Consider the following 15,531-nt stretch of genomic DNA (forward strand, 5'->3'; position numbering starts at 1 on the left):
CTTGGGCGTACAAATTATTCAGCCCCTTAAGTTAATACTTTGTAGCGCCACCTTTTGCTGCGATTACAGCTGTAAATCGCTTGGGGTATGTCTCTATCAGTTTTGCACATCGAGACTGAAATTTTCCCATTCCTCCTTGCAAAACAGCTCGAGCTCCAGTGAGGTTGGATGGAGAGCCTTTGTGAACAGCAGTTTTCAGTTCTTTCCACAGATTCTCGATTGGATTCAGGTCTGGACTTTGACTTGGCCATTCTAATACCTGGATATGTTTATTTTTGAACCATTCCATTGTAGATTTTGCTTTATGTTTTGGATCATTGTCTTGTTGGAAGACAAATCTCCGTCCCAGTCTCAGGTCTTTTGCAGACTCCATCAGGTTCTCTTCCAGAATGGTCCTGTATTTGGCTCCATCCATCTTCCCATCAATTTTAACCATCTTCCCTGTCCCTGCTGAAAAGCAGGCCCAAACCATGATGCTGCCACCACCATGTTTGACAGTGGGTATGGTGTGTTCATGGTGATGAGCTGTGTTGCTTTTACGCCAAACATAACGTTTTGCATTGTTGCCAAAAAGTTCAATTTTGGTTTCATCTGACCAGAGCACCTTCTTCCACATGTTTGGTGTGTCTCCCAGGTGGCTTGTGGCAAACTTTAAACAACACTTTTTATGGATATCTTTAAGAAATGACTTTCTTCTTGCCACTCTTCCATAAAGGCCAGATTTGTGCAATATACGACTGATTGTTGTCCTATGGACAGAGTCTCCCACCTCAGCTGTAGATCTCTGCAGTTCATTCAGAGTGATCATGGGCCTCTTGGCTGCATCTCTGATCAGTCTTCTCCTTGTATGAGCTGAAAGTTTAGAGGACGGCCAGGTCTTGGTAGATTTGCAGTGGTCTGATACTCCCTTCCATTTCAATATTATCACTTGCACAGTGCTCCTTGGGATGTTTAAAGCTTGGGAAATATTTTTGTATCCAAATCCGGCTTTAAACTTCTTCACAACAGTATCTCGGACCTGCCTGGTGTGTTCCTTGTTCTTCATGATGCTCTCTGCGCTTTTAACGGACCTCTGAGACTATCACAGTGCAGGTGCATTTATACGGAGACTTGATTACACACAGGTGGATTGTATTTATCATCATTAGTCATTTAGGTCAACATTGGATCATTCAGAGATCCTCACTGAACTTCTGGAGAGAGTTTGCTGCACTGAAAGTAAAGGGGCTGAATAATTTTGTACGCCCCAATTTTCAGTTTTTTGATTTGTTAAAAAGTTTGAAATATCCAATAAATGTCGTTCCACTTCATGATTGTGTCCCATTTGTTGTTGATTCTTCACAAAAAAATACAGTTTTATATCTTTATGTTTGAAGCCTGAAATGTGGCAAAAGGTCGCAAAGTTCAAGAGGGCCGAATACTTTCGCAAGGCACTGTACTTTCACTGTAAAACGAGGTCATTACAGGGACAGTTCTATTCACATATACACTGTACTACAGGAGGCACTCCAGTCGGGCCGGCCAATGAAAGTACTTAGGGGTGTGCTCTTCGAAAATAACATGCTGTCCTGACCTAAATTAACTCTGTTCAAACCTGGCTGCATTGAAAGCAAACCGAAGTGGCTGTCAGAAGTGGTGTGCTTTTCTTAATGCGTGCCTGATTGGAGAAAGCGAGTGTCAATAACATACTTTTTCCACCCGTACTGTAGAACAGGATGTGCCCTGACTATGCGTGTTGTTTTTAAGTCGAGAGTCGGTGCAAACTCCAAAAGAGAGAATGGGTGTAAATCAGCTCAAGATGTGTAATAGTGAGAGTTGTGCATAATTGTTTTGATACCACATGAGAAATGTGTATATTGCCATGGTTGTAAAGTATCCTAGACACACTAGTTTGGTTTGCACATTACAAATTGAGTTGGTTACCTTCTCTCTGCAGCGCGGATTACGTTTAATCGAGTACGATTATTTATTTTTTTGCAAATTCTCTTGAGCATGTCTCGTGAAATCTATGGTGATTTCAATTCTAAAGAATCTCTTCACTCAATAAACAGTAACTGTCATGCGGGACTAGGTGTGTATGCAGGAATCAGACGCAGAGAGAGGCAACGGAATAAAGTGCTTTATTATTGCACACCAATACACCAAAACCACAGGGTGTCCAGTATAGAAAATAAAATACACCACGACCTAATATGTACACCCCACGTAACACATAACAAAAAGACAATCTCGCACAAAACAAGGACGGGTCAAACTACTACATATAGGGAAGCTAATTAAACCAAAATACACACAGGTGAAACTAATAAGACAAACCAACAGACAAAAGAAAAAGGGATCGGTAGCGGCTAGTAGGACGGTGACGACGACCACCGAGCACCGCCCGAACAGGCAGGGGAGCCAACTTCGGTGGAAGTTGTGACAGTAACATCATGCATTTTTCAACTGTAGCATTATGCATAGATAAAAAAGTTGCAACTAGGCGTTGCTCTCACGTCCTGCTGCACAACAATAATTTCTGTGTGACTAGTCTGTACGTGTGTTTTTACACATTATCAACCATATCTCATAACTAATACCTTTACTAGCCTACTCCCGAGGTTGGCCCTGGCACACTATAGCCTGAATGTATAGCATACTGTGACAATGTTGACATATGGAGGAAAATGAATGTGCACATAATACGCAATTATGAAAATAATAAATAAATAACTTTTTATTTAAACCAATATAGTTTTTTAATCAAATGACTGCTGGTTTCAGAGACACAATACAAAATATACAGGTATATTTTTAACCAGGCTCAGTTGTGCAACCTTTTTTAAAAGTATTTACATAACAATGCTCAAAAAATGTCACTTTGGATATCAATTCAACCACAAAAAACCTGAGGAAAATACGTTACTATAATTTTTACAAGGAAAAATACACAGGTACACTTCAAAGTTTTATATAGACACACTGTACATGCAGTATAGCTTTGTCTTTTATCTGCCTGTCCTCCTCAAAGATGATAATTATTTCCTTTGTGTGGTCTATATAGTGCCATGTCATGCTCAATATGAAGTCAATACACAATAAGAGGCAAATTGTTGATTCACATATTTATGTTTGAAAAGTGCCCAGGGGTTACAAAACACATCTGAGAGTGTAGGCTACTCTGGGTCAAACTGGACCATATTATGAATAAGTTAAGGGAAACCAACTAATTTTAGGGTAGCAAAATAATAATAATTAATACTTCAAAATGGGAACTATATTTTCAAACTTTAACAAATAATTTCTAACTATGCCATGAATAAGTCCTAATCATTTAATTATTTCTCCATAAAAATAAGACAAATGTTGAAACTTTGGCAGGATCTTTCCCTTTCTCAGTAGGAACACTTAATAAAAATAATAATAATATATTATTTGCATGTAAACTTGTATCTAGTTGGTCATGTAACATACTGATTGACAGTATGACCTTAGTGTAGCATTGGGTCAATTACATTCAAATTCAGTCAACTCAGGAAGTAAAAAAAAATCAAATATTTTCTGTCATTGAAAAACATTGAGGAACATTGGAATTGGAATGACTTTCAGTTTACTTCATCAATTGAAATAGAATTGACCCCTAATGACTAGCTTTTGAATAATAGGCCTTCAAACTATGTACTAGCACTGAACACTGAATAAAGCCACAATAAAGCCAACTGATTCTTTGAAAAACAGTGAATTAGAAATAATCTGCATTTTCTTTTTTACCTTGGCATGTCAGTTAAAGAACAACTTCTTATTTATCAATGACAGCCTAGGAACAGTGGGTTAACTGCAGAATGACAGATTTGTATGTTGTCAGCTTGGGGATTTGAACTTGCAACCTTTCGGTTACTAGTCCAGTGCTCTAACCACTAGGTTACCCTGCTGCCCCATTTATAACTATCAATTATTTCTGAACAAGGATATCATATGACCACTTTTACAAACAAACAATATTTTTTGAGAACTGCACAGCAATTCTTCAAGACACTTATTTTATTAACATAATAATATTATGTTTTATGTGCTACATATGAAACACAGGTAGTTAAAATAAAACTGAGCAAAAGGGAAAAACATCCAATTTTGCACACTGCTACATTTTCTGCTTTTGATGAGATTAAATTGAGTGCCAAAACTTTAGTGTATATATTCAGTGCTTGCACAGCCTCTCTCCCTCCTAAAGACAGGCCATTTTGTATCCTGTCTTCTCTTCTTTCCCTCTTATCTTCTTAAGGTCCTGAAGTACAGTATTCAATGAAAAAGGAGGACTTCTCAGCGCTGTGGGGAAAACAAATTCATATTAGCTCTGTTCACAGAAGGGGTTATGCGTACATAGCATGAAGGTTATAACACATGCATAGTAAAGACAGTTTAGTTGTCCAGTATCATGCATTGTGTATTCTGCTGAAGCAAGAAAACAGTGCAAAAGTGTACATTAAATGTTAACATGTCACTCAAGACTGATTTCTGCAGAGAGAGAGCAGCATCTTGAAGAGCTCATTCTCTTGAAAACAACCCTTCCTCATGCAAAGCCTGCTGATGACGTGTTACTACTGTTCTGCACTTGAACTAGGCTTGCTTAAGTTAATATTAGACCAGATAGCTGGGGCGTTTAGCAACGTGTGTCATCTACACTTTTTAACATCTCACTAAGGCTTCACAACTGAAATGCTAATGTTTATAATAAGGTTATTAGAACAACTGGGTTATGCTCCAGGACATTCTAATTCCACATGAACAAATAGCATTATTCAAAGGTTATGTCATTCACACATCATTTCACACTCACCTGACAGTATACATTGGAAATGCATGATGATGAAGTTCTTACCTTGGTATTAGTGTTCATGTGTCCTGGAATCGTTTCTGCTCTACTGACTTTGACACCACTTCATCCTCTTCACTGGAATGTGACTTTTTACCAGTACTTTGGGGTTCTGAAAAAACACAATTTAAAGATATGTCAGTAAACAGTTTATTGCCAAAAGCTAATTTCCCGCCCTGTTGAATAGTTCAGAAATTAAATTTATCATCAAGCGAAACAGCCAAGTGGTTATGTAATCAGGCTATTCATTAGGTCAGAGCAGAACAAACATTCAAAACACAAGACGAGGAAGAAATCAAAGTGTTAAATAGCTTGACACACAAAGTGTGTCTTCCTGGGAAAGAAAGTGTCGACGGAATCTAGAGATGAGGGGTACAAAGTATAGGCTTTCTGCGACATTGTATCAGTGCAGTGAAGCAGAATTTTTATACAATTTCGCAGATTGTAACAATTTAATTCGACTGTGGCATATTGTGCGATGGAGACTGGCTGAATTGTTTTCGATTGGTTAACTCTAAAATCCTCAAGTCAATTTTCAAAACTGCATAATTTACCTGGATTTGCAGGTCTTTTCCTTGCCCGGTTGTGAGAGTGATGACAATGCGTCTGCCTCTCGCTCTCAGTCTCCTCGGATAGCTCAGCCCCGTTCGTAAGACAGCTCGGTCGGACTCGGTAATCATGATTCCCGTTATGGTCCACATTTCCAGACGACAAGACTCGCTTGTGAGGTGGTCTGCTGTAAAAGTCAGGCAGGTCACTGCTTTTCATGGGTTCCCATTTATAATCTCCCTGGGAAAGGGGCTTGCCGTTTTGGAAATCATAATTCCATTTGTCAATAGAAGCCTTCTCCATCTCTTTAATTTGAACCAAACACTCCCTCCTAAAGTTGTCGTGATCTACCGGTCCGAAAAGATTTCTGCGAATCGGGGGCTTCGTGTGATTCGTCGGACGCGGATCCACCATTTCCAACGTCGGACTCCCATTCGAAAGACTAACATTTGACATGTTCTTGCACATTTGAAAACGACCATAAATCGCAACAGTTTACCAGAAAAAAACAAGTATTCTTTTAAATAAGCGACCTGAAACACAAGTTAGAGACGCATGCATAACATTCGTAAAACAGCCAACGTGATTCCCCCTCCAAGCAAAAAACAATCTGCCCGAATATTGAAAGCTTAGTTCTGTTGGTTGTTTTCTGCCGTTTTGACTACGGAGCTAAGTCGTCTGTGCTGTACCAAAGATTATGGATATACTGACAATATACATGTTTCTCCGCCACAATGGGAGTCGTTGTCCACAAAGCGGCACGGCAGGCTGTCTAGCTCCCGCCTACCCTTTCTTTGAACTGGTGAATACATCTCATTATTGTAATACATTTTTAAATATTCAATGAGGGTTGTTGACGTCCAACCGCCTGTACTGAATGGAGAGAGATGTTATGATTCGAGCCACATCTCATTAATATGCATAGCCATCTGAAGACATCTCCAATATAAAGTGTTTTTTTCCTTAAAGTTGCTGGTATGTCACTGCTTTCTTATAAACTTATATTCAATCAAATAAACCTCACTTAGAAAATAATCCATACATTTTTTTGATGACCAAATTCGACATTTTTATTGTCCTCCATAAAAATCGCCTTGCTTGGTGGGCGAAACAAACGAAAAATGTCCCCTGCTGAAAGGAGACGTTTTCTTTTGTGTTTTTGAGTTGGGCCTCTATTCCTCTCGCTGGTGGTTATGGAAATCACCAGCGGCGACCGCTGGGCGATGACCAATCATATCGAGTGGTTCCCCTGATTAATTTGATGCTATGTGACCCAAGGTTGGAGACCTTCTTCAGCAAAGATGGCTGACAAAAATACTTGGATGGAAGAAAATGCAAGTAATTATAACGTCATAACGTGTCACCCAAAAAATGTACAGTTGAAAGCAGTGGTGGGCCGTCAGGGCCAGCAAGGCCTTCTCTGCTGGCCTAAACATCATCAGAATATATATTTTTTAAATATATTTTCCCACAAATATGTATTAAATTATTCCCAGAGTAAGAGTTACACTCTTCATTTCATAGCGTTCCTCTTGGTTGCACTGCTTCCAGCCCCAGGTTGAGATTTGGAGGGCTGGTCTTTATGTTAGATATTTTATCCAATCATATTCAGTCATCATGTGTTGCTAGGGGTCTAAAATCTGCCCTCAGGCCTTCAGAATCAACAGTGCGGGTGCTTTCAGCTTAAAGTGAATGGAAATTAAAATTTAGTGTCAACCAAGAGTTGGCTATTGTTCCAACAGGAATCTGTTCCAAAAACTTTGGAAAGTACAAGGTTGCCAACAAACAACACATACAAATTAGCATGATCACTTCACCAGGCTAACTAACGTTAGCTGCCGAATAAGCATTAACTCACCACAAAGCTTATGCTTAATGTTTGTCCATAGGCTACCAGAGTGAGGACAGACATTTTTCAGAATAAAGGTGGTGAGTGAAAAACATAATGACATAGCCAACTCTCTACCCGGTATCGTATTCTGCCGCTATACAACTTTGTATGCGTTGTTTGTTGGCAACCTTATTTACAATGTTTTTGGAACAGATTCCTGTTGGAATGTTCCACAAATTATACCCACCCTGAAATTGTAATTTGTGTTGTTTAAGAGCCTTTTTGGGAGCAGGTATGAAATTAATAGATGAACTGAGTTATGACAGTGAAAATTATTATGATAATGTTTGCACAAGATAAAAATCAACATTGATTATATTATAGAATAACTGAAAAGGATTATGATCATATGTTTGCACACCACAAAATGTCAGTATTAATTATTATCATCCATGACAGAATATAATCATTAGGATGCATGTCCCTGATTTATTTTCTCTGAGGACATAACCCTCAAGTTCTTTGAACCTTCATGAGTGCAGACAGGGGGGACTTCGGGGACTTCCTCCATGTGGTCGCCACTTCCAATGCAGGCAAGGTGGAGGTGGTAAAGATGAAAAAGGAAAACATCCTGGCGAGCAAAGCTGGCCATTCCATCATCAAACTGAAGAAGGCAGCAGCACCAAAGCTGGCAGAGATGGCTAAGATCCAGTTGAGGCATGGATCCAGGAGCCTCTTCTACAAAGTCTCCCATGATTTTGGGTGGGGTTATATCCTTCCTGTTTGGCCCTGTCCGGGGGTATCATCGGATGGGGCCACAGTGTCTCCTGACTCCTCCTGTCTCAGCCTCCAGTATTTATGCTGCAGTAGTTTATGTGTCGGGGGCTAGGGTCAGTTTGTTATATCTGGAGTTCTTCTACTGTCTTATCCGGTGTCCTGTGTAAATTTAAGTATGCTCTCTCTAATTCTCTCTTTCTCTCTTCCTTTCTGTCTCTCGGAGGACCTGAGCCCTAGGACCATGCCTCAGGACCACCTGGCATGATAACTCCTTGCTGTCCCCAGTCCAACTGGCCATGCTGCTGCTCCAGTTTCAACTGTTCTGCTTGCGGATATGGAATCCTGACCTGTTCACCGGACGTGCTACCTGTCCCAGACCTACTGTTTTCAACTCTCTAGAGACAGCAGGAGCGGTAGAGATACTCTTAATGATCAGCTATGAAAAGCCAACTGACATTTACTCCTGAGGTGCTGACTTGCTGCACCCTCGACAACTACTGTGATTATTATTATTTGACCATGCTGGTCATTTATGAAAATTTGAACATCTTGGCCATGTTCTGTTATAATGTCCACCCGGCACAGCCAGAAGGGGACTGGCTACCCCTCATAGCCTGGATCCTCTCTATGTTTCTTCCTAGGTTTTGGCCTTTCTAGGAGTTTTTCCTAGCCACCGTGCTACTACATCTGCATTGCACTGTGTCACAACCGGCTGTGATTGGGAGTTCCATAGAGTGGCGCACAATTGGCCCAGCATCGTCCGGTTTAGGGTTTGGCCGGGGTAGGGCCGTCATAGTAAATAGGAATTGGTTTCTTAACTGACTTGCCTAGTTAAATAAAAAATACATATTTATGCATCAATACCCTCTCTGTGGAGGTGGGAGAGAGGAGGGAGATGTAGAGAGAGATGAGAAGAGGAGGAAGGAGGGAGAAGAAGGGAGAGAGTGGAAAGAGAAAGGGAAAGGGGAGAGAAAGGAAAGGTGAAAGGGGAGAGAGCAAGGAGATGGTGAGGGAAGGAGCGGGGGGAGGGGAGATGGAGATGGGAGAGAGAAAGGGTGAGGGTGAAAAAATGGGTGGTGAAGAGGAGGGAATAAAGAGGTCAGCCCATTCAATACCATTGAATGCAATGCATTGACATAAGCATCAATTGATTAATGTTTCTCTTTTCCCATTGACTGCAATGTATTGACATAAGCATCAACCCTGTGACACTCCTATTGGTAATGTGCTGACCAGGAAGATTAACTACTCTCACTCTCCCCAGACATTAACAAGTGTTTGAAAGGGACTCACCACTGTGTCACCTGGCAGAGTTGCATCAACACATAGGGCTTTTTTTCGCTGTCAGTGTGACACAAACTGTGGTACAGGCTACGAACTCACTGACACCAACACCTGCCAAGGTGGGTGTTCTGTACTGCCTGGGATGTGTGGATGATTTATCTTTTTACACATCTATCACCCTGTTAAATTTGACTGTCTTCAAGAACATTAATGTATATATCCAGGACGCAGTGGGAAACTGTATTGGTGAAACACTTCTACTACCAATACAATCAAATGCAATTTATGAGAGTGGGTGACTGACTCAGAATGAGTGTGTTGTAAATCTACCCCACTACTGAAAATCAGACACCAATATGTGATTATATTGATACATACAGTACCAGTCAAAAGTTTGGACACACCTACTCATTCACATGTTTTTTCTTTATTTGTACTATTTTCTACATTGTAGAATAATACTGGACACCAAAACTATGAAATAATGCATATGGAATCATGTAGGAAACAAAAAAGTGTTAAAAATTAAATATAATTTATATTTGAGATTCTTCAAAGTAGCCACTCTTTGCCTTGATGACAGCTTTGCACATTCTTGGCATTCTCTCAACCAGCTTCATGAGGTAGTCACCTGGAATGCATTTCAATTTTTTTTTTTTTTTACCTTTATTTTACTAGGCAAGTCAGTTAAGAAGAAATTCTTATTTTCAATGACGGCCTAGGAACAGTGGGTTAACTGCCTGTACAGGGGCAGAATGACAGATTTTGAACCTTGTCAGCTCGGGGATTTGAACTTGCAACCTTTTGGTTACTAGTCCAACGCTCTAACCACTAGGCTACACTTCCTCCCCAATTAACAGGTGTGCTTTGTTAAAACTTAATTTGTGGAATTTCTTTCCATCTTAATGCATTTGAGACAATCAGTTGTGTTGTGACAAGGTACTAAAGGACACCAATAAGAAGAAGAGATTTGTTCATTTGTATCATTTGTTTTTCAACAGGACAATGACCCAAACACACCTCCAGGCTGTGTAAGGGCTATTTGACCAAGATGGAGAGAGATGGAGTGCTGCATCAGATGACCTGGCCTCCACAATCACCCGACTCAACCCAATTGAGATGTTTTGGGATGAGTTGGACTGTAGATGAAGGAAAAGCAGCCAACAATTGCCCAGGTGTAATGATGTACGCTGAGAGTCGGGAAGCAAGTTCAGGGAGTGAATACATTTAATAAATAAATGAACAAAACAAGAAACACAAACAGTGCACAGACACTGTCAATCCGGCTGAAGTGCAGGAGCATGACAACCTAGAGCATCGGAGAGAGCATACGTAACAGTACTCCCCTCCCCCGGTGCTTCGGCTCCAGCCGCAGGACACCAACCACAGAGACGATCCAGGGGATCCAGAGCGGACTGGTCAGAAACCTGACAAACTGGCTGAGCAGTGAGAGCCTGATGAGCTGGCTGAGACTTCCCAGTTGCCTCGGCTGAGGCACGGGAACTTGTTCACCCAGCTTTGGCATGGGAGCCTATTGAACCCCGCTGAAGCATGGGAGCCTACAAACCGTCTGAGGCCTCCAAGGTAGCCCCGGCTCCAACATCACCCCAACACAAAAACAAATTTAAAAAACACCTCGCCCCAACGTTCAAGGCCTGGGAAAAAATATTAGCATCCCTCCATTCCTCCTCTCCTTCATACATCCATTGTCCCTCATTCTCTCCCACTCTTAGAAAAAATGTTTATTCAGCTTTCCCTATAGGAGAACCCATTTTGGTTCCAGGTAGAACCCTTTTTGGTTGCATGTTCTAACTGGAACCAAAAAGGTTATTCAAAGGGTTATCCTATGGAGACAGCCAAATAATGCTTTTAGGTTGTAGATAAACACACTCAGAAACAAGGTGCTATCTAAACATTATTGTTTAGATAAACACATTGGAAATAATGTATTTTGTGTTTTTGTGAATGTGTCCATTATGTGCAAGTATGTGCAAGTATGTGCAAATGTGTTTAGATGTAATTTAATACCAAAAGGGTTTGAACATGAGACGTCACTAGCAAACCCATTCCCTTGTTGAAGGGGACCGTATTTTACTTGGAAGTGAGATTCTGGTACAGGAGGTTAGCTTTGCACTAGATGCTAAGCTAACAAAGGGAGCGCAGCCATTTTTTTTTGTTCACAGGGTTACACCCTGTGCATTGGGAAACGGAATTCTTGCCCTTTGCTTTAGCATTCTCATTGAGGCCAACTCTCACAGTACGAATCCAGTATTGACGTAAGTCCCGCCTTGCGGGAATCCAATGGGGTTTCAGCCCTCGGGAATCCAATGTGGTTTCAGCCCTCCACCTTGGGGCGGCAGTGTAGCCTAGTGGTTAGAGCATTGGACTAGTAACCAAAAGGTTGCAAGTTCAAATCCCCAAGCTGACAAGGTACAAAATCTGTTGTTCTTAACCCACTGTTCCTAGGCCATCATTGAAAATAAGAATTTGTTCTTAACTGACTTGCCTAGTAAAATAAAAATAAGTGACCCCTGGTGGCAAGGAATCAACAATTATTTATAATAAAATAACACATTTCATTGAGGCCCATCGTCATCTCACATTTGTAACAAGTGATTACTCTTCTGATATCCAGCCAGTCTAAACTGATTGGATATCGTTGCATCATTCAATTTAACATGGAAGTTAAAATTGCCAAACCTTTTCAGGTGGTGAATGTATACTCACATTTTAACTACTTTTCAGGTGGATCATGGATTAAGTTCCATTTTTAAATTCCACATAACCTAGATACAGCAACATTGTATCAAGGTTAATTCAAGTTCAAATTCCAGGATAGCCTATTAAAGGAATGATTTACTTTTGCAAATTCATTCAAGTCCAACTACCACATTACTGATCCAGTATTGATGCTTCATTCATGTCTAGAAATAGATTAAAATCGTTTTTGCAACTTCCAACGACTCAACCCAATCTTGAAAAAATATAGACATTTTTTTTTAAATAATTTGCCAGCTATCAGATGGGGTGGTCCCCAGTCCCCGCTAATTGGTGAACCATCACCCATAAAAGGGTTGATCGTAACCACGGGAAAAAACAGCAGAAATTGCGACAAACACTCTCCAAAATCAACCATCAGGCCTGGTAAAGGTTCTCTCCAATTTAGCCCTGATGTATCGCCATCAGAGATTGGCATCGGTCCAGTACCACAGTGCAAAGCTGAAGCGTGAGCAAAAACTGGTTATGAAGGGACAGGTGGAGAGAACCCGGGCAACTAATGACAAAAGCAGAAAAGGAAAACATTCTGCTAGCCGAGGAACTCCATTTGAAAATGGAAGAATTAAAAGTAATTGCAAAAACTTATCATGATGAACGAGCACAAACTCTTCAAATAAATTGTTTTCTACAGTAACAGCTCAATTTAGCCAAAACTAAATACGATGAAGTCCACGCCAAACTAGATATATATGTTGAGTTATCTATAAAAAGGAGCACACAACTGGTTATTCAAAGGGTTATCCTGGCCTGGTGTCAAGAAGGTGTCAAGAAGGGCAGAAAACAAGCCACTTCTCTCCATGAAAAACATCACGGACAGACTGATATTCTGCAAAAGGTACAGGGATTGGACAGCTGAGGACTGGGGTAAAGTCATTTTCTCTGATGAATCCCCTTTCCGATTGTTTGGGGCTTCCGGAAAAAATCTTGTCCGGAGAAGACAAGTTGAGCACTACCATCAGTCCTGTATCATGCTAACAGTAAAGCATCCTGAGACCATTCATGTGTGGTGTTGCTTCTCAGCCAAGGGAGTGGGCTCACTTACAATTTTGCCTAAGAACACAGCCAAGAATAAACAATGGTACCAACACATCTTCCGAGAGCAACTTCTCCCAACCATCCAGGAACAGTTTGGTGACGAACAATGCCTTTTCCAGCATGATGGAGTACCTTGATATAAGGCAAAAGTGATAACTAAGTGGCTCAGGGAACAAGACATCGATATTTTGGGTCCATGTTCCAGGAAACTCCCCAGACCTTAATCCCATTGAGAACTTGTGGTCAATCCTCAAGAGGCGTGTGGACAAACAAAATCCCACAAATTCTGACAAACTCCAAGCATTGATTATGCAAGAATTGGCTGCCTACAGTCGCAAAAGTTAATTGACAGCATGCCAGAGCGGATTGCAAAGGTCTTGAAAAAGAAGGGTCAACACTGCAAATATTGACTCTTTGCATAAACTTCATGTAATTGTCAATAAAAGCCTTTAACACTTATGAAATGCTTGTAATTATACTTCAGTATTCCATAGTAACATCTGACAAAAATATCTAAAGACACTGAATCAGAAAACTTTGTGGAAATTAATATTTCTGTCATTCTCAAAACCTTTGGCCACGACTCTACTCTGCTTCTGATTATTTTCTGCTTTGTGGGTGACTGTCACGCCTTACAATGACACTAATGGCATCAGTCCTGCAACAGACCCGATGACTTCCACTGGTCAAACGCTGTAAGATATCACAGACACATATGCTAGTCTCAGTTCACAGGTACTGGAGTGGTTAGCACATGCGATGTGGTGGCTGACAGGCCTCGACAACCACAAACACCAGGAGATTTGGTTGAAAGTTTACAGCTAATCTACTACCAAAGCGATAGCTGACAACTCGTACGAAGGGTCCGACCTTTTCGTTTGTGCCTCGGATACCAACACCAACCGCTGGTGAGACACAAAGGGAGGGATTACTAGCCCAGGCCAATGATGAGCCTCATCGAGGCCGGTGGGGGGGCGAGACCATGTGCAACACTGCACGAGGCCACCAGAGCAGGAAACAAATCTAGTTGTAAACTTCCACATGAAAACAGAGAGGAGCGGACAGGCCCCTCGATGGGGATAACCCTAGAACACATCTAAGATATTATTGAGGTGTACCACATTGGTTGTAAAAGAAGTCCAGTCGACTTTCCACATCCAAAACAAATGATATCAATAATCATTCCTTGCATGTGTAATCTCAACTACAATGTAACTAGTAAAATGCTCTAATCACGTGTTCCGGCAGGATAACATTTCAGAATAATTCGGTAGAAAAACTGGTCCCCTTGAGTACCAGTACCAATGCCAGCAAAAGTCAGTCCAGCCATAAGCAGTAAGAAGGTTAGAGATGTAACAATTCAAATTGCTATTCAAATTGCAACAGAGGAGTTAGTAGTCACTCAGATAGCAACACGTGGAAGAAAATCCCCAAAACACTCTTCTGATGGTTAACACACATGCCACTAATAAATAGAACCCTCCATTCAGGAGCAAAGTTATTAGAAGTCATGAACCATGATCACACCGCGTATGACTTGTTCAGTACTTATAAAGTACTTCCGTCGTGAGGTTAGCTTCTCCATCGATACCATAGCTATGAAATAGACTGCGTCATACCTATCACCACTACAATGGTGTAAGACACATTGACGTGTAGTAAAACTACTACAGGTCCGCTTAACATATGTCTTGAGGTTGACATCAATTCTTACTGACATCCAGGCATTGACATGGAAATTGTCTGATGACATCAGACCCATTCTGAACAGGTTGCAGCCGACCAGGATACTTGGTTTTCTTTCGCTTGGCATGTGTGCTTGTGTAAGCATAAACACACATGTACAATGGAACATTTAAGGATTTCTGATAGGATCACTTAAGGGTCTGAGCAAAATACCAGCCCTTGGTAAAGTTGAAAATGTACTTCTGAGGCCTTAGACTACAGCTACCGCACTTATCAGTTTCTCCCCAGAGGTCCATAGGCCATCCCTGTAGACTGTCCGAAGCTGGTGCCTTACTGCTGTAGACCTATAGTTGTTGTCAACTTAGGATAGTGCCCAAAGCAACACACCACTAAGTAGGAACGTCCTAGATTTGACATTAGACAACACAATGATAGAGTCATTTAGCTAAGACCTTAGACGTATATAGAATACAGTCCAATTAGATGATTAAGGGTTGATAACTATATTTTGTTTACTTTTGTTTATGCTTTTGTTCATTTTTGTTTAATTGTTTTTGACACATATGAAGTGATAGAGCCATAAACAAGTTCCACATACAACCATCAGTTACAGCCACAACACTGCTCATTTGGGTAAGAAATGTAATTCTGTATTTTGTGAGTGTGTGTGCGTTGTTAACATCTGCCTAAGTTACTACCTAGATCTACCTGCATGGACAAGCAGACGAAAGGACCGCAA

General features: G+C 40.9%; 1 protein-coding gene across 1 annotated transcript; it reads right to left on the reverse strand.

The window, feature by feature from the left end:
* Positions 1 to 4,095: 4,095 nt before the first annotated feature.
* LOC135534536 (cyclin-dependent kinase inhibitor 1B-like) lies at positions 4,096 to 6,033 on the reverse strand. The gene is made up of 3 exons (XM_064961493.1): positions 5,407 to 6,033; positions 4,859 to 4,964; positions 4,096 to 4,305 (listed from the first exon to the last, which is right to left on the reverse strand). Exons 1-2 carry the CDS (start codon positions 5,867 to 5,869, stop codon positions 4,873 to 4,875), a joined length of 555 nt encoding a protein of 184 aa, XP_064817565.1. The 5' UTR covers positions 5,870 to 6,033; the 3' UTR covers positions 4,096 to 4,305; positions 4,859 to 4,872.
* Positions 6,034 to 15,531: the final 9,498 nt, after the last annotated feature.

The sequence above is a fragment of the Oncorhynchus masou genome, unplaced genomic scaffold (genome assembly GCF_036934945.1).
Source record: "Oncorhynchus masou masou isolate Uvic2021 unplaced genomic scaffold, UVic_Omas_1.1 unplaced_scaffold_3539, whole genome shotgun sequence".
In the NCBI taxonomy this organism is placed as follows: Eukaryota; Metazoa; Chordata; class Actinopteri; order Salmoniformes; family Salmonidae; genus Oncorhynchus; species Oncorhynchus masou.

Bases quoted from the DNA above. Each gene is read 5' to 3' on its own strand.
- LOC135534536 (XM_064961493.1), bottom strand. From the start codon at position 5,869: ATGTGCAAGAACATGTCAAATGTTAGTCTTTCGAATGGGAGTCCGACG. The intron at 4,965-5,406 runs GTAAATTATGCA...GTGTTTTTTCAG, and splicing joins GAAAAGACCTGCAAATCCAG to AACCCCAAAGTACTGGTAAA.